The sequence below is a fragment of the Mauremys reevesii genome, linkage group 6 (genome assembly GCF_016161935.1).
Source record: "Mauremys reevesii isolate NIE-2019 linkage group 6, ASM1616193v1, whole genome shotgun sequence".
NCBI classification, from domain to species: domain Eukaryota; kingdom Metazoa; phylum Chordata; order Testudines; family Geoemydidae; genus Mauremys; species Mauremys reevesii.
This window is the reverse complement of record NC_052628.1, coordinates 26,166,200-26,189,930: the sequence shown is the minus strand read 5'-3', so window position 1 is coordinate 26,189,930 and position 23,731 is coordinate 26,166,200. Positions and strand designations below refer to the sequence as shown.

General features: G+C 41.2%; 1 protein-coding gene across 4 annotated transcripts in view; it reads left to right on the top strand.

The window, feature by feature from the left end:
- RICTOR (RPTOR independent companion of MTOR complex 2) overlaps positions 1 to 23,731 on the top strand; it is a 162,539-nt gene that overhangs the window by 125,275 nt on the left and 13,533 nt on the right. For 3 of the 4 annotated variants that reach the window (XR_005600238.1, XM_039543771.1, XM_039543773.1), the window contains 12 exons: positions 1,540 to 1,704; positions 2,094 to 2,170; positions 2,271 to 2,349; positions 3,453 to 3,562; positions 3,671 to 3,758; positions 8,599 to 8,691; positions 9,504 to 9,610; positions 11,274 to 11,503; positions 12,899 to 13,928; positions 18,378 to 18,555; positions 20,875 to 20,962; positions 22,379 to 22,612. Coding sequence is in view for 3 of the 4 variants with exons in the window: in XM_039543771.1 (XP_039399705.1) it covers positions 1,540 to 1,704; positions 2,094 to 2,170; positions 2,271 to 2,349; positions 3,453 to 3,562; positions 3,671 to 3,758; positions 8,599 to 8,691; positions 9,504 to 9,610; positions 11,274 to 11,503; positions 12,899 to 13,928; positions 18,378 to 18,555; positions 20,875 to 20,962; positions 22,379 to 22,612 (2,479 nt within the window). In the remaining variant the exon portion in view is untranslated. The remainder of the gene's footprint in view (positions 1 to 1,539; positions 1,705 to 2,093; positions 2,171 to 2,270; positions 2,350 to 3,452; positions 3,563 to 3,670; positions 3,759 to 8,598; positions 8,692 to 9,503; positions 9,611 to 11,273; positions 11,504 to 12,898; positions 13,929 to 18,377; positions 18,556 to 20,874; positions 20,963 to 22,378; positions 22,613 to 23,731) is intronic. The other variant, XM_039543772.1, reaches the window with a different exon arrangement.

Here is a 23,731-nt window from a genome sequence, read left to right as displayed (position 1 = left end):
AGAGATTGAGGGCAAGGGAGGTAGGTGGTTGAGAGTGGAGACTATGAAGGTTGTGTCAAGATGACATTGAAAGTGGAAGGTAAGACTTTGGACTGAAATTGATATTCTTTAAAGAAATCATGATGATAGAAACTCTTGGATCTCATGCTTCTCCCACCATGAGGTAGGGAGGAACTCCATAAGGTCTAAGTTTTGGGGGTGGGGGAGACTTGGAGAGCAGGGGTTACCCTTGTGTTGAGCAAAGCCAAATAATCAAGGAATTTTTGTAGTTCCCCCTATTGCTCTCCCCTACAACCCTCATCCTACACCCTCATATGTCTTGTCTTCACTAGACTTCTTATCTCAAATTAATTGATTGCCAGTTAACTAGCTATTTAATACATGTGTAAAAGTTAGTCTGCAACTCTCCCAGGGATAAGCTTAAGCTAAACAACACATGTTTGTAGCCTAGGTTGAGCCTGCCTGCCTTCACTTTTCCTCAGAGCTTTCCCTAGTAACAATAGTTACTGAAATTGACTTGATAGTTGCCAGTTTTCATTGCTGCCAACAGGGTTCTGAGTACAGTAGAACCTCAGTTATGAACACCTTGGGACTGGAGGTTGTTCATAACTGAACAAAACATTATGGTTGTTCTTTCAAAAGTTTACTATTGAACATTGACTTAATACAGCTTGGAAACTTTAATATGCAGAAGAAAAATGCTGCTTTTAACATCTTAATTTAAATGAAACAAGCCCAGAAACAGTTTCCTTACCTTGTCAAATCTTTTTTTTTAATTTCTCTTTATTTTTGTAGTAGTTTACGTTTAACACAGTACTGTACTGCATTTGCTTTTTGTTTGTATACTTTCGGTTCCAAATGAGATGTGGGGTTGACTGGTCAGTTCGTAACTCTGGCATTTGTAACTCTGAGGTTCTGCTGTAGCAGCAATGGACCAATGTCTTGTTCATTTCACTCTGTTACTTAGGAAAGCTGCAAGTAGAAACATAAGTGTTGGAGTTGTTTGGCTTGGGAAGACAGCACCAAATTTGTTCACATTTAGAAGGTTAACTTCACAACTTAAGCTACATATTGTAAGAGATCTTAAATTCTTCAAAAATTGATAGTATAAATCCCCTCAGGTACCAGGGCCAGCTTTCCCACTCATCAGAGAAAAGCAGATTTTTCAAACCATTGCCGCAGGTAGAGCATAGATGCTGTCCTGTATGAAATAGTGCTGGCAGTTCACAAGGCAGCACTTACAACGGTACTGACAATTTTCTACACAGTGCCAAGGACAGTGGACTGTTGGATGGTATTGGCTTTCAGATGAGACAGGTGAGACTTGTCCTGACCGGGTAACTTGTGGTCATGGAAAAAATAATTACATCACACTTTTTGTAAGAGAGAAACATGTAGACAGTTGTAATAATACATGCAAAACAATGTGTAAACTGTACTTATTTGCTATGTAACATTGTAATGGAAATGCACTGCCTTTGAATATTTAATATTTAACTACTGAATATTCTCTCTTGCAAATACTTTTTTCCCTTGCAGAGCTGCAGGTTATATGCAACAAAACATTTACGAGTATTGTTGAGGGCCAATGTAGAATTCTTTAGTAACTGGGGGATTGAATTACTGGTGACCCAGCTGCATGATAAAAATAAAACCATATCTTCTGAAGCACTTGATATCTTAGATGAAGCATGTGAAGATAAGGTGAGCATCATTAGTCTACAGCAATAACTTAAGAATGTATGTAGGAAAATATTTTCTTTCTTTAAAAAATTAAATCAAATTACCTTTTTTGATAATTCTACTTTGCAAAGTGTTTTAAGTTACTTACTACAAAGTGCCTATGTAATGAATATTCGTGAACTATAATAGCATATATTGGAGGAAATTTGTGTGATGTTGTTTACTATCTGTCATACTTTCAATTTCACATGCTTCTGGGTGGTTATCACTGCTATTGTAATTTTCATTTTTAAAGGTGCTCAAAGCTTCTATATGGATATTTCTTCTTCTAAATAAATAGTTGCCTTTTTAATTTAAATGGCTTACATAAATTCAGGATTTTAAAATGAGTTTTTCTACTTCTCTTTTAGGCCAATCTTCATGCCCTTATCCAGATGAAACCTGCTCTCTCCCATCTTGGAGACAAAGGGTTGCTTTTGCTTCTAAGGTAGGTGTTACATGCATCTTTTCATTTCAGAAAAACTTATGTTCATACTCCAAGTGGTTTGTTAGAGATGGACTATTCAGTGTCTGTTGTTACTTTACAGATTTCTGTCCATTCCAAAGGGATTTTCCTATCTAAATGAGAGAGGTTATGTAACAAAACAAATGGAGAAATGGCAAAAGGTAATTTTAACAAGGCTAAGTGTATAGCCATTGCAAATTATTTTTAAAGAAGGGATGATGTGAATATAGACCTTTAGAAGTTTGGAAGGAATTCACAGTTAATATTGTACAATGTCAGGACATTCTGTTGCTTCAATGATTGTTTGTGAGTGTTTCTAGTGAAACATCCTGTTATTAGGGACTCTTCACTCCATTGTGTGACTACTTTCTTGTCTTAGCAAGAGCATCTTAATGAGGTTTTTAATACTTTAAAATTAACTAAAAAAAACATATGGCAACAATTCCCTTTCCCCAAATATACACAACTACATGACTGATGAGATGCTTTAGGAGAGTGGTGGGTCTGCTGAGTTGTCAGCAGAAGGTGGTGCATAATATCTTTTGTAGGAGAGAGAATTTCTTTCACAAAGAATTGCCTTATTTCCAGATGGCTACTGGCTCTAATGGTTCCCAAAGAAAGTGAATCTTAGGTGGTCTAATGAAGATGTTGATACACTATACTGTCAGAAAGTGAACAGGAACACTCAGACCCACTGACAACAATGGGGAGATAGCTTCTCTTCCCCAGATAGGTACTTGAGGGCAGCCTCTTGCTTCAATACACTGAGAGTCATTGCAGATGGCAGCCATTTTGAAAGAGGGCAGTTCTTGGCATTCTCTATAGTAGGTCCATAATTCTTCAGCCTCTGTTAAAGGAGAAGATTAGTTATTAAAATAATAGTCTTTCTTTCCATTAATCCTACAAAAAATATTCAAATGTAGCCTACAGTCAAGATTTCAGGGTTTAAACGAAAAGCTTGAATTATCTGTTCTTTTAGGATTATGAGAGAAAAAGTGCTATATCAGGTGAAAATTCTCTTAGCATCACTTTTAAATTAATTTTATCCCCTAAAATAGTTGGGCAGATTTGTTGTAAATTTTCAGAACATTCATTCTATATTCTAAGTACTGTAATTACTGCACTAGCTGAAAAACTCAACTTTGATTATGGTCAGAAATAGTTTCTCCATAATATAGTACTATGTTGTAAATACTAGAAACATTTGTTGACCATCATATTATCAATGAGGTAATAGGCTCTATATTTCAATTTTCCTTTTTAGGAGTACAATTTAAAATATGTTGAATTAATTGAAGAACAACTTAATGAAGCACTTACCACTTACCGTAAACCTATTGATGGTGATAACTATGTTCGTCGGAGCAACCAAAGGTAACTTCTGTTGCAAATAAATTTGTTTTAAGACAACATGAATTGTGATGGCTTTTTAAAAATGTCATAATTATTGCCATGAAAACAGATCATTTCTTTTTCTACCAGATTACAGCGGCCACATGTCTACCTGCCAGTTCACCTTTATGGCCAACTGGTGCACCACAAAACAGGCTGTCATTTGTTGGAAGTTCAGGTGAGCACATCGACAATCAATAAATTAAAAGTAGGGCTGTCAATGAATTGCAGATAACTCTCATGATTAACTAAAAAAAAATTAGTCATGAATTAAAAAATGTATTGCTATTAATCGCAGTTTTAATAGCATTGTTAAACAATAGAATACTAATTGAAATGTATTAAATATTTTTGGATGTTTTTCTACATTTTAAAATATATTGATTTCAATTACAATACAGAATACAAAGTGTACCGTTCACTCTATTTTTATTACAAATATTTGCACTGTAAAAATGATAAACAAAAGAAACAGTATTTTTCAATTCACCTCATGAAAGTACTGTAGAGCAATCTCTTTATCGTGAAAGTGCAACTTACAAATTTGGTTGGTTTTTTTTGTTCCATAACTACACTCCAAAAAAAAAAAAAGAAAGAAAGGAAAAATAGGGGGCAAAACTTTAGTGCCTTACAAGTCCACTCAGTCCTACTTCTCGTTCAGCCAATTGCTAAGACAAACATGTTTGTTTACATTTTTACAATGCAAATATTCATAATCAAAAATAAATATAAAATGAGCACTGTACATTTTGTATTGTGTTGTAATTGAAATCAACACATCTGAAAATGTAGAAAACAGAAAATATGCAAATAAATGTTCTATTGTTTAACAGTCCGTTTAATTGCTGTTAATTTTTTTTTATCGCTTGGCAGCCCTAATTAAAAGTAAAAACAACTTTTCAGGTGTGTTGTAACTCTTCTAGAATAACTGATTTGGATAACCTCTATTTTGATCATCATTTGAACATTCATTAAATGAAGATTCATAAAACTATGGCCTTTCCAAATTTCAAAGAAGTTTTTTCTTGCAAGGACAATCTTTACCTGCATTCTAGCATCATGTGAAATTCTTTCCTGGTGTTGAAAACATCAGAGAAATATCTTTCAATCTGCTTCTTACAACTGATCATTGTGAATGGTAGGGGCTAATGAGGGCAGAAATAGGAAAGGCAAACACATCACCAATAAGAAATGCTTTTTGGAGAGCATATTTTAGCTGAATGAACACTATAAGCAGTGATTATTAAAGCTACTTTTTGCTTTATGCATATAGAGAATATGGATTGGGAATTTTTGTTAAAACAAATGTGTATTTTAGGTCCTTGAAAATGGAGAGAGAAATAAAATAGTCTGTTTTCATTTTTAAAAATTAACTTGTAAACTTAGTGCTTAGAGTGAGTTTTATAGAATTGTTTAAATAAAATAAACTCAAGTGGAAGGCCAAATATTGCATTGATTTAATCCAATGAATCTGTCCCTTTTTGAGCCTGAATTAAACCTGGATAATTCACTAACAATGATATTTGATGCTTTCACTCAAGCTGCTAGTGAGCATCTTTTCATATAATTAAAAGCATCACAAAGTTGGACAGAATATGACATGGTTGACCGTCTTTGTACAAAAGCCAGATAGTGACTGCACCGCACCAAAAGCAAGGGGGAACGTTGTCTCGGCTTGCGAGAGAAGGCAACTGTGCTTTATGGCCGGAGGGGGAATGAGGTCAGAAACTGCTGCAAAAGGTGAACGGTGGTTAGCTTTGCGGCACTGACTCAAACCCTCCCCCCGCCCAGGAATGCGAGGCTGGAAGGCTAAAAAGGTGCAAGACCTGGGCATTGTAAGTCCCTTTTTCCATGCAGCAGGCAAGACAGCTCTCTCCCTCCCTCCATCCCTCCTCAAGAGGTAGCAAATATCAGATTGGTCTAGGACCTGTTGTGGGTGTTGTGCTAGTCGCTCCTTTTTAAGGCGGGCTGGGAAGGAATTTTTTCTGCACCACCAGATTGGCCTTGGTGGAGGATTTTTCACCTTCCCCACAGCGGGTGTCAGGGAGGATCTTTCCTGGTAAGAAGAAAAGGTGGTAAGCCTTATGTCGCAACTTATTTTGTAAATGTGAGGCGGATGTCCAATGCAGGTACTTCATAGGAAAGGCATCCCGTGACCAGATAAATGACCTGGTAAATGACTTAAAAGGACGTGCTGGATAAAGGAACAGAATTGGGGACTCCTATGATTGGTACGACAGGGAGCCAAGCCCTCCCTCCCCCCTGTTCTTATAGCTCACCTTAACCCTCCTATGAGGGGGATGGATGATAAGGTTCAAGCCATGGGTTGGCTAGGAGGACCTGGATGGAAAATGAAGGCGGGATGGTGGAAGCCCTGGGTAATGATTTGAATAAACATGGATTTGCCTACTCTGTACACCAGGGGACAGCAACCTTTCAGAAGTGGTTTGCCGAGTCTTCATTTATTCACTCTAATTTAAGGTTTCGCATGCCGGTAATACATTTTAATGTTTTTTAGAAGGTCTCTCTCTACAAGTCTATATAACTAAACTAGTGTTGTATTGTAAAATAAACAAGGTTTTCAAAATGTTTAAGAAGCTTCATTTAAAATTAAATTAAAATGTTGATCTTACGCCGCCAGCCCGCTGCTGGTCTGGGGTTCTGTTCATCTAGGCCGGCAGTGGGCTGAATGGGGCCTGCGGCCGGGACCCCAGCTGGGAAGGGTCTGGCAGCCAGAACCCCAGACTGGCAGTGGGCTGTGCGGGGCTAGCCGCCAGGACCCCAGACCGGCAGTGGGCTGAGCGGCTCATCCCACTGCCGCTCAGGGGTTCCATCTGCCGGCTCCTGCCAGCCGGGATCCCGGCTGCTAGACCCACTCAGCCCACTGCCGGTCTGGGGTCCTGGCCCTGCCCACATACAGTGGGTACCTACCTTCTCCCTGGTTTTAGCCCATTCTCTTCCTCTCTCTGCACTGAGCTGAGGGTGGGAGTGGACCGAGCACAGGGCTGGGGGTAGGGTCTGGCCAGGAGCTAGAATGAGGGAGGGGGCTCAGGGTTGGGGCAAGAGGTTTGGGTGTGGGGGCACTTACCTGGGCAGCTCCCAATTGGTGTGAGGGGTGCAGGTGGGGATGTGAGTGGGGGTGCAGGAGCTCCCGTTTGGTGCTCAGGGTGGGGATGGGTATGTGTGGGGTGCATGGGATGTGAGGGGGCTGGGGATGTGGGGGGTGCAAGAGTCAGGGCAGAGGGCTAGGCACATGTGACGGGGGGTGCAGGTGTCAGGGTAGGGGGCCTGGGTATGTGTGGGGGTGCCAAAGTCAGGGCTGGGATCGTGCGGGGGGTGAAGGAGTCAACAGAGGGCTGGGTGGTACAGGGCTCAGGGCAGGGGCATGAGGGGTGTGGGGGGGTGCAGGGCTCAGGGCAGAGGACTGGGTGACTGCCTCCCCCCCGAACCTCCAACCCCGCCTGCTCCTTGTCCCGACTACCCTCTCCTGGGACCCCACCCCCTATCTAAGCCTCCATGCCCCTTGTCCCCTGACTGCTCCCTTAGGACCCTAACTGTCCCCTGACTGCCCCAACCCTTATCCGCACCCCCGCACCCACAGAACCCCCCGGACTCCCATGCCTATCTAACCGCTCCCCGCCCCCTGACAGAACCCCCAGAACTCTGGATCCTTACAACGCCCCCCTGCTCCCTGCTTGCCCAACCCCTCTCCACACCCTACCTCCTGACAGCTCCCCCGAAATCCCAACCCCCCCCCAGCACCTTGTCCCCTGACCCCCCCACCCTAACTGCCTCCCCAGGACCCTCCTTGCTCCCTGTCCCGACTGCCCTGACCCCTATTCACTCCCCACCCCCTAACAGCCACCGGGACTCCCATGCCCCATCCAACCCCCCACTGCTCCCTGACTGCCCCCTCCAGAGACTCCTGCCCCTAACCACTCCGCTAGGATCCCACCCTCCCCATCCAACCCACCCTGCTCCCTGTCCCCTGACTGCCTCCACCCCTTATCCAACCCCCTGCTGGACCTGGACCCGGACCCCTTACCATGAGGCTCCCTGCTGATCCGGGGCCTTGCCGCCGCGCGCGCAGCGCTCTTGAGTGGCGGGGTGGGGCTGCGCGCGGCGGCGGGGCTCCGGATGAGCGGGGAGCGTCTTTCCCTCCTCGCGGAGCCAATTGCTGCCCCGTGGGAGCGCGCAGCCTCAGCCCCCAGAGCGCTGTGCACGGCGGCCTGGCTCATGGGGAAGAGGGGGAAGGCGAGAGAGGGGCTGGCGGCTTGCTGCGCTAGGCCCAGCGCTCCAGCCCGGGATTGCGGACCCTGCAGCTTGCCGCGTCGGCAGGATTTTTAATGGCACACTGGGGTCCCGGCAGGCCCCAGCGTGCCATTAAAAATTGGCTCGCTTGCCATCTTCGGCACGCATGCCATAGGTTGCCGACCCCTGCTGTACACTTACCTGCTGGGTAGTCCCAGACATCTATTTAATAAAGTTGCAGCCTGATGAAAATCCATACGAAGTGTCTCCCGTCCTTCTTTCAGTAAACCCAGACAACAGAGGGATTGTGGTTAGGTTTGAAGTATGTTGGATTGAGCTCTGCTGGGGAGATTAACTTGATTTAGGGATGGCAGTATGTAATCATGCTATTAATCTCTGATTTGTAAATCATTTGGATATGAGGGAAAGAAAAAAGAATATACTGGGAATCTCTTTACTTTTTGAATTGTAAAACTGCAATGAGAAGGCTTCCCAGAGGTGTAAAAGTAAGCTAGCTAAGAATTAACATGTTGTATGCACTAATTACAGAATCATTTGTTCTTCTTTGGGATATCAGTTGGTGTTAAATTTATAATTTTCCTTCTGCATTATTGATGTTAATCAATCCAAGTTTTTATATGATGGAATGGTCCAATTTAAAGTGTGTGTATGTAAACATTTGTTAAAAGCTTTAGGAGAACCTGATGTTTTGAAACTTCCAATATTTAGTCACTTTGAACTGAGTTTGTTTTGTTCTCCTCCTGTAGAGTGTTGTCCCAGATTTAAGTTACACTGTTCGTTCCCCGATGTTGGATAAGTGGGAAGGAATTAAACATCTGAAAGCAGCCCTTTGGGCCTTGGTTAGTAATAGACATATCTATTGCTTTTCTTTCCTCTTATTTCTGCTGTAATTTTTCAGATACTGAAATAATTAAGGAATTGGTTTTAAGTAAAAGTAGTTAACGAGACTTACTCTTCTGGTATCCTAGCTAGTCTTTCCGATGAAATACTATGCATTGCATGTGGCTCTTGTGTTTTAAAAAAAAAAAAAGTGAAGTCTAACAATGATTTATTAAAAGCAAAAGAATGGACTGCCATATGTATCATGTATGGCAATATGTGTGGCTAATCTTCAGGGGATATGACTTGCTGTGACCTGTGTGGTGTCACTATCATTTTTCCAAAACAGTTGGGCGGGGCGGGACATCGACTGGTGGGTTTGAACCTACCTGGTTCAACTGGCCCACTGTGGGGAGATAGGAGGGAAGCCTGAAGTCCTTTTGGGGTGGAGCAGGAACAAAATTGGACATTAGTTTCATCATATATCATGGGTCTGTCTTCCCTCCCTCCCCAATGTTTGTTCCCTGTGCTCCAGTCCAAGTTGACTACTGATGGGGACAAGTAAAGTGCCAGTATGATGAGGGGAAATGTAGGATTATCCTTGTTCAGTTATCCCTGAGCCCAAGGTGGCATATGGTGCCTCGAGTCCTTCATTGCTCACAGGTGAAAAATACCAGAAGGATTGGCTATCTGCTCTTAAAAGTTAAAGGTTTGAAGTTAAATAAAACTGATGGCATTTCACCTTATTAGCATGCCAAGAGTTTTGTGGGCAACGCTACAAATGACATCAGGAGTTAAATTTATTTGATGGCAAATAATAACTTCATTCCAGGGAAATATCGGATCATCAAATTGGGGCCTTAACTTGCTTCAAGAAGAGAATGTGATTCCTGACATAATGGCACTTGCCCAGCACTGTGAAGTTCTGTCCATTAGGGGGTATGTATATCTAATTTTAAAATTTAAAATCTGCAAATAGTATTTCCTGACAGGCCTAGGATGTATAAAGATTTCTACTTTTGCTTACACTGGATTCCTTTATTAAACATCATTGACAAAGTTTGAGAAATTTTCCAGGTCCTCTAAATAGGTCAAAAGTTTATTTGCAGAAAGTGTCATGGAAACTAGGTTAGGAAGACCATGAAAGGCATTTATTTTATTTTTGTTTTTCTAAAGAATCGAGTAAAATTATTAGACGTTCTTAAATCTCTGCCACTATCCTTTTTCAATTTTTATTCAGTAATATTTGTACACGTTTTTTAGGAGGAAACAGATAATAGGTTTTTGGAGACCAAATACATTTTATCACATTACCCCATAGACTGTTTGAATGTAATAGAAAATGAGAAACACACAGTTAATATGTGGGTTAAGTGGTTTGGCCAGAATCCCATAGGAATTTTGTGGCAGCAGAATGCATGCTAGTGGTTTTAGACCCTTGTGCTCCCTTGATCTCAGCCTGTCTGTTCCCCTCTGCTCCACCCACCCACTCTGGTTTCTGCAACCTTGTCACCCTCTCTGCTCTTGTTTGCTCTCTTTTCCCTTCCATCCCTATTCCATTCCTCATCCCTCTGCATTTGAATCAGGCCACTGCTTCTGTTTCTCCATGTTACCTAGGTGCCAGCATAAGGAGCATTGAAAGGACAGGAAAGATGTCTCCCTGCTCTCAATTCCTGTGTGTTGCACCAGATTGCCCCCCATCTGGCAGGAGGAACAATTGCAGTTCTGCTCAGCCCCTTGCAGCCATAATAGATCTCTATTGAGCATGTGTGAACTGAGAATTTTAGAAGGCTTATAACTTGGCCAAATTTGGATGAATTTTCCCAGGGACAGCAAAAGGCATATCCCTGGCATCAGTGCATCTCTTTGCCAAATTTCATGTTCCTGTGCCAAAGCATGGACATGCTATAGCTTCTGTTTAAAATGGTAATTTTTTAACATGGGCAAATGACATTTTCCCCTAAACTTGTTTTTGGAATCTTACCTGAAACTTCAGGAAAAGAAACCACACACCCACCAAAAAAACGAAAATAGAAAACAGCTACCCACCACCTCCACCAGCAGTCTGAGGCAGATACTCAACAAAGAAAATTTCAGCCCCAACAGTTAGTTTGTCAGAGTTATAAACAACTGAAAAAAGGGTTTTATAATGGAAAGTGTTAGGCAAAATTAACTATAGGCACTGCTACCAGTTCAGCCTATACATTTTTATTACTTTATTTCTTGTTACGTGGACAGTTTCTTATTTTTTGTTTAGTTATGTACCGTAAAACAAACAAGAAGTATGAACTGATTAACATTGCTGTAGGAACCTTAACTTTAGCCTTTCCTGATTAACTTTTTTAAACTGTGGAATATTAACACTGCATTACACAAGGTTGGTTTTTTTCCATTTTATGTATTTAACGTGTAGTTGTTACCTGTACAACACTTGCTCTGATTTTGTTTTTTCCATTAGATAGAACAAAAAAAGCTACTCAGCTGGTCTGTATTGGATTATCTTGCAACTTTGTTTCCCCTTAAAAATCAAATGTATGTTTGAGTAACTCAGACCTATTGATTAAATTAGGCTATTGTTACTGGGTTTTTTTATTAAATACAGAACCTGTGTCTACGTGCTTGGTCTAATAGCCAAAACTAAACAAGGTTGTGACATTCTGAAGCAGCACAATTGGGATGCAGTGAGACACAGTCGTAGACAGCCGTGGCCAGTAGTCCCTGATGACATGGAGCAACTCTGCAATGAACTCTCTTCTATACCCAGCACTCTTAGCTTGAACTCGGGTTCCACCAGTTCTAGGCATAACAGTGAGAGTGAATCTGCACCATCAAGTAAGCATAACTAGAATTAATGGTATAGTGGTAAACATTTCCTAGTAAGTTTTCAAAACATCTAGAAAATGTTTTGTATGTACAGTATTATACTTATAATCTTGATGTAAATTTTCTAGGCTTAATAATAACAATAATACATTTGTTTTGTGACCAATATTGGGAATTTAAATCTGCTGCTAACCATACTGTATTTAGAATCTTTAAATAGCCCTAAAGAATGCAGCACTGCTGATTGGAGGTTAGTCTCAGATTAAGTATTAAATACAATAATGTAGCTATATCTTTGAAACCATGAAATCTTTAACATATAAAGTATTTCGTAAAAAGTAATAACCTGACAAACCAGGATTTTCTGATGGGTACAGAAACTAATATATGCAAGTACTACGTGTTGCAGAAATTGAAACAAAAACATATATTAATACGTATAGCCATTGTCCTTGTAAATACCAAAGGAAATGGTTATTTTCAATAGCCTGTGAGGAATTTAGTAACACAAGTCCCATTGCATTTCAGTTAGACTTGTGTGCCTAAATTCTTTAGATGTGTAGATGCCTTCAGTTGTCAGGTTACTTGCATTACTTTTGTTTTTGTTTTTTGTTTTGTTTGTTTGTTTTAAGAAATTGTACATATTGACAGGTGAAAGGCTATCTTAGAAAATTTGTGATAGGCAGCTATTTTAAAGCAATTGTTCTGTAGATCATTAAATTCAATAATTATAGTCATCAGGAATAAACACACAGTGTGAGTTGGGAGATTGCACAAATTTAATTTTCAGTGTGTTAGCTACATGCACACATGCAGAGAAAATACCTTTCAAACCCCTTGAAATACCTGGTTGTTTTTTTTTTGTTTGTTTCTTGTTTGAGTTCCCCTTTTATGAAGACTAAAATAACTCGCGCAGGTGGCTCTATAGCTTATGCTCAAAACTCATATTTGTACAAACCATTTAGGCATCCACATTTTTAAAATGTCATCATATGATGAAATGAACAAAATGTGAATGAATTTTTAAAGGTGTGATTCAAGCTGTGTGATTCAGATTTTAAGTTTGATGCAGCTTCTGTTAACAAAGAATGTAACTGCAATTTGTTTTCATGGAAATTTCTTAGCATTGGTTTTAGGGGGAGTTCACAGCCATCTTTTCCAAAGAACAAAAATAAGACAGGGCAAGAGAAGGGGATTGTTTTTATAAGCAGGGATCAAATGCTAATTTAAAATATGACTTGTGCATCATAACATACACGTTTACTTTTTTTTGTTTTAGAATTATTAAATGTCTTTACCTGATCTTACTGTGCATCAAGTTTCAGTAATTTTTCAATAAGTTTTTTACAATTTAGTTTCTAGAAATATCAGCATTCAGTAATAAGAATCCTTATTTAATTTCAGGTATGTTTATCATGGAGGATGACCGGTTTGGCAGTACTTCTACTAGCACATTTTTCCTGGATATCAATGAGGATGCAGAACAAACCTTTTATGACAAACCTGGACCCTTAAAGGATAAGGATCGTAGTCCTTTTCCCTTTTTTGCTTCTAGCAGATTTGTGAAGAATCGCATCCTAAATTCACTTACTTTGCCTAATAAAAAACATAGAAGTAGCAGCGATCCTAAAGGAGGCAAACTGTCATCATCAGACAGTAAATCAGGCTTGAGACGAAATCGTACAGTAACAGAGCCTTGCAGTAGTATAGACTTTACTCCTGGGGATGAATTCACTCCTGGGTTCAGAGTTCCTAAAATCCATACTTTACGCTTAGAAACTTCATTTGTTGGGAGCAAGCACATGGAAGATACAGGTAGTACCCCAAGTATTGGAGAAAATGATCTAAAGCTGCCAAAAGGTCTTGGAAATGAAAATCACAGGGAAAACACAAGCAGAGAGAGACTAATAGGAGATGGTTCTACACAAACACATTTCAAGAGTCGTAGCTTAAGTTTTAATACAGATACCACAACAAGTGGCATAAGCTCAATGAGTTCAAGTCCGTCAAGGGAGACGGTGGGTGTGGACACTACAAATGTAGACACTGACTGTGGAAGTTTGAGTACTGTGGTAAGTACAAAAACAGTTAAAACAAGCCACTATTCAACACCACAATCTAACCACCTGCCTCTTTCAAAATCAATTTCTGTATCCCTGGTACCACCAGGGTCTTCTCATACGCTTCCTCGAAGAGCACAGTCCCTTAAAGCTCCTTCTCTTGCTACCATAAAGAGTCTTGCTGACTACAACTTTAGTTATACAAGTTCTCGAGATGCCTTCGGCTACGCTACACTGAAACGCTTACAGCAGCAAAGGATGCATCCTTCACTGTCGCATTCGGAAGCCTTAGCATCTCCAGCAAAGGATGTGCTGTTTACTGACACTATTACCATGAAGTCTGGGAGCTTGGATTCTCGGCTAACGCCAAGCAGGTAAGAGGCATCCGTGCTAATTTATTATTTCACAAGCATGGCTGCAAATTAAATGCAATTTTTTTTTCTCATGAAAATTACTTCTACAGCTTTCTGCTAATGATAGGTAACATTCAATGCCTAATGATCTGCAAATCCATTGGAAGCAGTGTAACTGTCTTAAGGGAATAATTAATCAACTAGGGATTTGAACTTCCTTATTGCTGTTCTAAAAGGCCCAGCATATACAACTGTCTTCAGAACCCCTCTGCCAGGTAGACCAGTCACAGGAACAACTATTTTCTTATTTATCTTGTTTTTTCCCATTTAACTTTTTTTTAATTGTTAAACACTAATATTACTTAACCAGAAATAATGATTCAGACTGATCTCCCTGTTTTCATGCAATGAGAGCAAACAGTGTTTTATTTTCTTGAGTTTCTCCCAGTGTCACTTACTGAGGTTTTAAACTGAGAGCACTATCTCTGGATTAGACCTGGATTAAGTCCAGCACAGGGAGACGCTGGATGAAATCCTTGCCCCACTGAAGTCAATAGGAATTTTGTTATTGACTTCATTGGGTCCAGAATGTCATCCGTGGGACCCATTTTTAGAGAGTCAATTTCTCCTTTATATTAGTGTGTGATGTTAGACATTCTGAAGCACTGATTAGGCCATTTACGTAAGATGCTTGTCTCATGACACAGACAGTCTTGCCTTTGCTGGAGAGAAACTTCCAGTTGCTGAAGTCCCAGCACACTCCTCCTTTTTATCAGGTCACTGTCCCTGGACTCTGTTTCCAGAGCTTTGTCTTTTGTATTAGTCTTTGACTACTGTTGTCTCAAATTTGAGACTGCTCCTGGCAGGGAGAAGTTTTCTAGCTCTGTTTTTTTTTCTGTCTGCCCCCTTTCCCTCCAACACACACATCCTTTCACCAGCATCCGGGTTGATGTGACAGAAAGGGGAGAGGTTACCATAGTTGTTTCTTCTGTGGCGCCTCCTGGCTGCTGCACAGGAGGCAGGCATCTGGTGCTCTGTCTCCCGTGAATAATTCTAGTGCCTGCCTCGGTGGCTCATTGCTTTCCCAAGCTGCAGCAGCATGAAATAGGACATATTTGACTTTCTCATATGTTCTAAATTTAGGGGCATAGTTTTGAAAATCTTGAACTTACGATAGGATATGGTCCTTTTTTAGTCAGATGTAATTGGAGAGGTGCGTAGTGTCCACAACTTCCATGTAAGTTATGATTACTGGGCATCTTTCAGGTCATGCCCCAAATCATCATATAAGATCACACTTGTTTTATTACTGGCTAGACCTCAGGAAAATGTCCTCACTCTTTACCTACACTACTGTTTTTTCTTCTGGTCTTCCCCTGAGAAAAATAATTAAGTTCATAGGTTAATATTAAATTCCTAACTCTGAAGTTGGAAATGAGGAAAATAGTGGCAAATAGGTGTCATTAGAACATTTAAAGTGGTATGACTGTTTTGTGGTGGTCACTCATTGTAATAAGTAGTTGTCTAGGTCTAGATTAATGGCATGATTTTTTTTTCCCCTGCATCAGTTGCTACTCTAATTAGTGCTGGTACACAGAGATACTTATATATATATAATTGGAGATATACCAGTCTCCTAGAACTGGAAGGGACCTCGAAAAGTCATCGAGTCCAGCCCCCTGCCTTCACTAGCAAGACCTATTTTTTTGCCCCAGATCCCTAAGTGGCCCCCTCAAGGATTGAACTCACAACCCTGAGTTGAGCAGGCCAATGCTCAAGCCACTGAGCTATCCCTCCCCCATACTAGAATATGATATTCTCCTACCTGATTTAACCATGAGACCAGCAAAATGAAGCAGTGGTCCTACAGATGATCTCATTCACTACACAACCTGATTCATGCATAGAGAGATCCATCCTGTATACTGAATGTGCCAGGGGTCTTTTGGAAAAAGTAATATTTGATCATATAATTAAAGATTCTCTCACACACACACTCTCTCGCTCTCTCTCTCAAGGTTGCACAGCTAATTTTAATGGTCGTATTTCCTAAGCTTTGAGTGCTTGACTTGGTAAACAATGTTCTTTTAACATAGTTTTTGTATTTAATTTCCTATGTTTTTAAAAAACAAATGGGGAAGGGGGAAAAAAGAAATTTAATTATACGGCATAATATTGACACCCTTATAGGTCATTGGTAAGGTTGAGACCTTTAGATCCACCAAATACCTCTGCCACTTGAGCTAGCAGAGTAACTGATAGGTCTTAGTAGGTTGTCCTCTATGTGGACCAGTACTAAAGGGGAATGAGAGAGACAGTTTGCCAGATATCTGCTGACAGCAGAGGGATGGGAAGACTCCAGAATCTTGGGTTCTGTTCCAAGATCTGTAGGGGGAGTGCTCTAGTGGGCACAGACTCTTCCCATTCCCTCAAAGCATGACCCCTTCTGCCCCATCCCCGCCAACACGTTCTTGTCTCTTCCTCACTGCTCATTATCCCTCTCCATCCTGTTCTTCTTCCATAGCCACTCCAAGTCTCCATTCCTCAGAACTCTTATCCTATTGATTAGCCTGTCCCATTTTCCGCTACTTGGCACCTCATCTGATCTCTCTCTCCCCCCACTCACCCAGTCCCACCTCCTGCATTCACCATCATCACTGGCTCCCAGTCCCCTCATTGGTTCATCTCATCTCATTGTGCCCTTCACCCTCCGCTCCTGTCTGTTTTTTTTTACCAGTCAGTACCAGTTTTCCTCCTGCACTCTGGCTCTCTATCAGATCTGTCTCCCTTCTTTTCTCCCACCCCGCTGGCTTTCAGACCCAGGCTTTTGCATAGCCAGTTTCAGACTTCCCCGTCCCAATTTCCCTCTCCTCACCAATACTAGTCCACCCTCCCAGGTTCCTTGTCCCCATTTCTTCCACTCTCCATCCTTGGGTACAGATCTTGTCCCATCTGCTTTCAGTTCAGGTGGTTTTTTCCTCCACTCTGAGCCAAGCCAGGGTAGGGAAATCATTGAGCATGGAGGAGAAAAAGTCCCTGGTCTCAGTTCTAGTGCCCAGACCTGGAATGGCCTGCAACAGCCCAGAGCTGCAATTGTAGGAAGAGATCTGCTCAGTACCAAGAACACGCCCATGAAGACAGATTCTTTGGAGAATTTAGCCCAGGGATGGGCAAACTTTTTGGCCTGAGGGCCACATCTGGGTGGGGAAATTGCATGCAGAGCCATGAATGTAGGGCTGGGGCAGGAAGTTGGGATGCGTGAGGGAGTGCAGGGTATGGGAGGGGGTGTGGTGTGCAGGAAGGGGCTCAGGGCAAGGGATTGGGGTGCGGCAGGGGCTCAAGGCAAGGAGTTAGGGGGTCGGGGTGCAGGGTGGGGTGGGGGGCTGGGGTGTGGGGTGCAGAAGGGGTGCGGGGTGCAGCAGAGGGCTCAAGGCAGGGGGTTGGGGTGCAGGAGGGGGTGCAGGGTGCAGCAGGGGAGCTCAGGGCAGGGGGTTGGGGTGCGGCAGGGAGCTGGGGTGTGGGGTGCAGGAGAGGTTTGGGGTGTGGGCTCTGGCACGGCTCCGCTTACCTGGAGCAGCTCTGGGGTGGCAGGGGCATGCACTGGGGGCCAGGGCAGGCTCCCTGCCTGCCCTGATGCCGCACCGCTCCCAGAGGTGGCCGGCACCATGTTCCTGTGGCCCCTGGGGAGGAGTGGCGGGGGGCAGAGGGCTCTGTGCGCTGCCCTCGCGTGCGGGTACCTCCCTCAAAGCTCTCATTGGCTATGGTTCCCCCTTCCCGGCCAATGAGAGCTACGGGGGCCGGTGCCTGCAGGCAAGGGCAGCATGCAGAGCTCTCTGCACCCCCAACCCCAGGAGCCACACTTCCAGGAGCGGCTTGGGACCCGTGGCACCATGGGGGTGGCAATCCCGCAGGCTCGATCCAAAGCCCTGACGGGCTGGATCCGGCCCATGGGCTATAGTTTGCCCTCCCCTGATTTAGTCACTGAAATCTAAAATCTCTATTGAGCATATGTGAAATGTGTGGTTTTCCCCGCCCCCCCAGGCTTGTAACTTGGCCAAATTCGGGCAGATATCAAGTCACATCCTTGGCACAGAGTCACCCCTTAACAAATGTCAAGTCCTTTCCCCTAATCATAGGGGTGCTAGTTTCCCAAATAAAGGTGGTCAGACATTTTTTTAACATTGGCAAAATGTATATTTCCTTGACCTTGTTCTTGGAAATAGATCAACTATTTTGACTGAAATTTTCCAAAAGAAATTTCAGCCTGAAGCAGACACCTGGCATGGAAAATTTTAAGCCCAAGTGGTTAAAATTTGGGCAAGTCATAAGTAACTGGAAATGGGGTCTTATATTGGGATGTGTTTGGCAACCTTAACACAGGCGGTACTAGCAACCCCCACCTATAGATGCAGAATCTAAAAAGGAGTGATTGTCAGAAGTTTGTCATTTGTTCTTTTAATTATCTTACAGGTTCATGAAAGCTTTAAGTTATGCCTCGCTAGATAAAGAAGATTTATTAAGCCCTATTAACCAAAACACACTGCAGCGTTCCTCCTCTGTTCGGTCCATGGTGTCCAATGCTGCGTATGGTAGTACTGATGATTACATTGGCCTTGCTCTCCCAGTGGATATCAATGAAATATTTCAGGTATGTACAACATATTTCAGTGTGTTTAACTGATGTACAGAATGAAAATGAGTTTGCATTTATTTTCATGAGTAATAGCAAAACTTCTCCCACTGATTCAGTATTCTGTTAGGATGTGTGAAATTCTCATCTACCTCAATGAGGAGATCTACATATGTAGGAATAGCAAGATACTGAAATTTCTGAGTTGCACACGTTTCTGAAATAGGGACACTTTCCTACCGTAGTTATTTACAGAAAAGATCCAATCAGTTGTGGTCACATGGTTTTGGAAGGGTGTTTTCATTTAAATTAAATGTTCTTAGATAAAAAGCTAGTGAATTAAAGTAGAAAACCTGTGCTTCTTGAGGTTGAAATCTCAGCACTCACTAACAGCTATATATGTGATATTCCTTTGAGCTTCATCACAATAGGACTTCCTGTTGACATTGTTTTATACTAAAATTGGCATAATCATTTTTCACCCCCTCCATCTGCGCTTGATCTTTCCTCATGAAATCCTTCTGCCATTCCCAGTGCGCTCCCCTCATTAAATAACTACTGCTTCATTTCTCTTCTCCTCCTCCTCCTCCTCCTCTACATGCACTCTCGCCTGTTTTCTCTTCTCTAATCCTTTGTAGGTCCTCTGCAATCTCATTTCTCCTCTGCTCCACTTGGTTGTTTTCACTGCTGGCCAACTTTTAGAGGCTCTTCCATGTTCTTATCCTCCCTGATCTACTGATAGGCTATCCCTTTCTCCTCTTTTACCATTCACTTGACTGTTTCTCTGCCTTTCTCATCAAACTCTCCTTCAGCAGAATTTTCCTCACTGGCTTCATCTCCTTTTTGTTGGTGGTGTTGAAAGTTCTGTCCTTGCCCCCACATCTTACTGCACCCTTTTCTTAGGTAAACTTTTTCTTTTAAGATCTGCCATCTCTGTGCTGGTGGTTCTCAAATCTAACTTTGTATCCGTCCAGTAATGTTCTGCAACTTTCTCTACCCATACACATACCTAAATAGCTGCACAGATGATAACATACATATATGGACATCAAGCTGCCAGCTCAAAACAACTATAGTGCAATGTGGAACTCTGTTCATCCCCAAAGCCCTCTTCCTCGTTTCTGTTAATAATTGCACCAACCTCCCTGTTACCCTGCTTCACAAACTTGATGTAATGTTTTTACTGTACTCTTCAGTGCACATGTTCAGACTTGATAAATCTTGCCAATTCTTTCATACTATTTGTACAGCATCTAGCATGATGGGGCCCTTATCCTGATTGAGTTCTGTAAATGCTACTGTAATCTAAGTAATTAATAATTTATCTTCAAAATGTGACCCATCTTCTGCACCACTAGTGCTAAAAAACCCGGTTGATGCCATGGCTATATTACTCTCCTATCCAGCATGCTGTATCTAAAATAAACTTCCTTGAATGTCCCTCACTCTGCATTTCTGCACTCTTTTCTGATCATTTTTCATCATATTCAAACTCATTCATTCTCATCTTCATGGCTGCAGATACCACTGCTAGTGCCTAGTTCTCCCTTCCCTATCCTGACTTCCAGCTCAGCGCACCTAGCTATTCCTAGGGACGTGTAGAATATCCTCTGATCCTGTGTGATGCAGTTTCATTCCTCCTTCAAATTCCTGCTCAGGACTCACTTTGGTTAGACTTCCAGTACTGATCTCTCACCAATATCTGTTCTTCTATCAAACTTTGTTCCATCAAATTTATCATATAATATATTACTATACAATATCTAAAAACTGTGTACACAATAGAGGAAAAAACAAAGAACTAATAAGATGTGTAACTACATACAGTAATTTATTCCTTGATTTTTACTATTGTAATCTTCCTTCCAATATTTCCTTTCACTGTCTACCATTAATTGTTTTGATATACATAAGGGCTTGTCTACATGTGGGGAAAAGCCTACAGTAGCTGTTAGTGCGGAGTAGATGCTGTACACGAATTTCATATGTGGACACTTTCTGGGCTCTCTGCATGCTAACTTCCCCATGTAATCAAGCCCTTACTTGCATCTTAAACTCCATGGAGCAGAGTTCTGTCCTTAAAGCACCTTTCACATGTATGATATTGTAGAAATATTTGTAGATGCAACAAATGATATAATCTTCAGGTTATTGTGTGCACTTTGTCAATTAGCTATATAGATTATAAAAACGTAAATAATTGTGATCATCTTGTTTTATAAGCTTCAGTTTCCAGCTGTTCAATAAAATCTAAAAAAAATTCTGCATATTAGTTCAAAGATCATTTAATGACTTTCTTGAAACACTTCTGCATAACTTTCATTTAAAATGTTTCAGGTTAAGGAGACTCCTTATTTCCAAAAGAAAACCATGCCTCCATTTGATGACCGTGGAACTAGAGTCTTTGCATCTGATGTAGGAGGTAGTTGTTTTTCTTTTCAATACCATTTAATTTTATATAGCTTGATATTACCATACTTTTTTTTCTTTCCTTACCCTTCTTGAAAAGATTATTCCTAGCTGTTCAGTTTTGAGAACTGAATTTAGATTTTTCAGGATAACGGAGCATCGGCCCCATATCAGATCTTGCTTGCAAGGTGTCCTGATCTTGCTTGGAAGCAAGATAAGACACCAGGGAAATGAACTAGAGCCCAAATGAGAAACAACTGATCATGATGGGTTTAGAGAAAGCAAATTAACTGTAAACCAGGACAGAAATTCTCTCCCCCATTGATAGTAAGGTATGTCTCCACCAATTGTTGCTCACTGTTTGTAACCTGGAAGATTGGTTAGATTCCCGTTTCCTCTGGATGATCATCTTTGCCTGCTTGGTAACCTGACTTTCTTGCCATAAGCATATTCAACCACTATCTCATGATCTTCTCTGACTACTTGTGTATTTCCTGGTGGTATTGACCTACAAAGCCTTACCACTTATGATTTTCCTACTGAAATACCACCTCTCTCCTTGTGACATATTGTAACAATTGAGATCAGCAGAGGCGCTCTAGCTGGACACCCCGCCCTACTCCAGTATGGTGTAAAAGATGGTGTTTTTTTGGTGGATATAGTGTTTCCTTTGGGAATGTGTTTCCCTCTAAGACCAAAATAGTCAGAATCCACTGACCTTCAGGTCTCACTGCAAGACACGTGTTTTTTAAAGAGCTACTGAAGAAAGAAATATTGTTAGTGGCAATGTTAAGGGAAAGTGGGGGATTTGGGTTATTTTTGGGCTTCCTGGTTATTTACCTGTTATGGGGTTATTTTTCTTCTTTGTTGTAATTTTAACTGTTTGTCAGCAGCACTTGCAGTGTCCTGGTAAGTTGTGTAGTTATCAAACTTGTCACATACAAAAACTATTATACAAAACATTTTGATTGCATACGTCAGTTTGTTGCACCAATAAAAGAGAAGGTCAAATACCTGCTTCTATTTAAGTTTATTGACTTTACATAAAAGTTTCATTCTTTTATTTTGAAAGGGAGTCAATATTTATTATGTATATTTTTTTGCATTATTAATGTTGAAATAAATTCATTATTGGCTGTGCATATTTTCTTCAGTTTGAATGTGCAATTGAATTTATGGATGTATTTTAATTTTGCAGTATTTTGACTGTCTTACTCATAAAGAAATTGAGGTTGTCGGGGATGTTGTGAGATTTATTACAGAAAGAAAATCAAAGTTTTAATACTAACAACTCTTCTTGGAGATATGCCACTTCCCAACTAAAAATATTTTGTTATTTTTGGCTAATTTTTAAAAGAGATTTAATTAAAAGAATATAATCTTAATTTACTTTGATCTTGCTTTTTTCTGATTTCTAATTGTGTGTCTACAGGCCATCCATCTGGGACTGCGGATGTTGTCAAAAGTCCCTTCCAAATGCTTAGACAGCAGATCAGCCTCACAGAGATAATGAATACAAGTCGTTCAGATGCCTCTCAGTTTTTAGAAAACACAGAAGACACTGGGTTACAGGAGCACACAGATGATAACTGCCTTTATTGCGTTTGTATCCAGATACTGGGATACCAGCAGAATAACAGAGTGAACACTGGATATAGTCATACAGGTTAGATTGCCTCCATTACTGTCTACTTTTATTTATGCTTCAGTGGGATTTATAGAAATGCTGAATAAAAATACTGATGTAGTCTGTTGTGAAGATGAACAAAAATAGTGCATCCTTTTTAATGGTTATTCTGTCTTTGTATAGCACTAAAATCTTGTGCAATCAGCAGTGATATTTCTAGATTATAATTTCCCAATTTTCTGCTTCTTCTGTTGGCGTTCATGCAACGGTGTGCTTACATTCTTTTTCAATTTTTTTTAAAAAGCTCACCAAAGAAGAAAATTATTTAAAATGTGAACATTTGAAACCTAATTCAAGCTTGCACATAGATCAGCATGCAGAAAACTGAGATTCACTTTCAAACCAACTGGGAAAAAAAATACTTTTTCCATGTCAGACAATATGTATGTTAAAATGGAAATAACCAGCTTATGCTTGGACAGTCTGTCTGAAGAGATGCGGTGAACAGAAGGAGATTTGGTTGTCTGTCTTCTCCAGTTACTCTTGTTTGGAGTAGAATAAGTCATAAGAGGTTTCTCCACTTCCCTCCCAAACCTGCTTCTGCAGAGTTTGCTGGTGTGTTCACTTTATGGTGTCTATAGTAAAACAGATTCTGCTAACAGAACTTCTAATCTCTATAGGTTGGGTCTCCACCGTTTCACCATGCTGATCTACTTTGGATCAACCTTAAAATGTAAAGATCTGAGTTCTGTTCCCAGACTTCCTGTATGAATTTTTTGGCAAGTTCAGTGGAATTACACTAGAGTAATGCCGCAGTTCTCCATCTGTTAAAATAGCTTAATACTTACTTTTTTCTGCAGCCAGGTCTCTTCCACAATTCTGATACATATGGGCTATTTGCCTCCTGCCTTCCGTTTCCAGGGGCAGTGTAGTGCTGTAACACAGCCCCTTCTGGTCGCATCCTGTTTTCTAGCTTGATGCCAGATCTTCTGCCTCCACAGCAGTAGTTCATATAGGCAATTCACTTTGCTCCCAGCCATTTCTTTGCCAGCTTTAATTTTAATCATTTTTCAGATAGTGATGAGCTTTTACTCTTCTTCCTCTTCCGAGCAGGTAAAAAGCAGTGTGGTGGTATCAGCCACCGGGATCTGACCATTA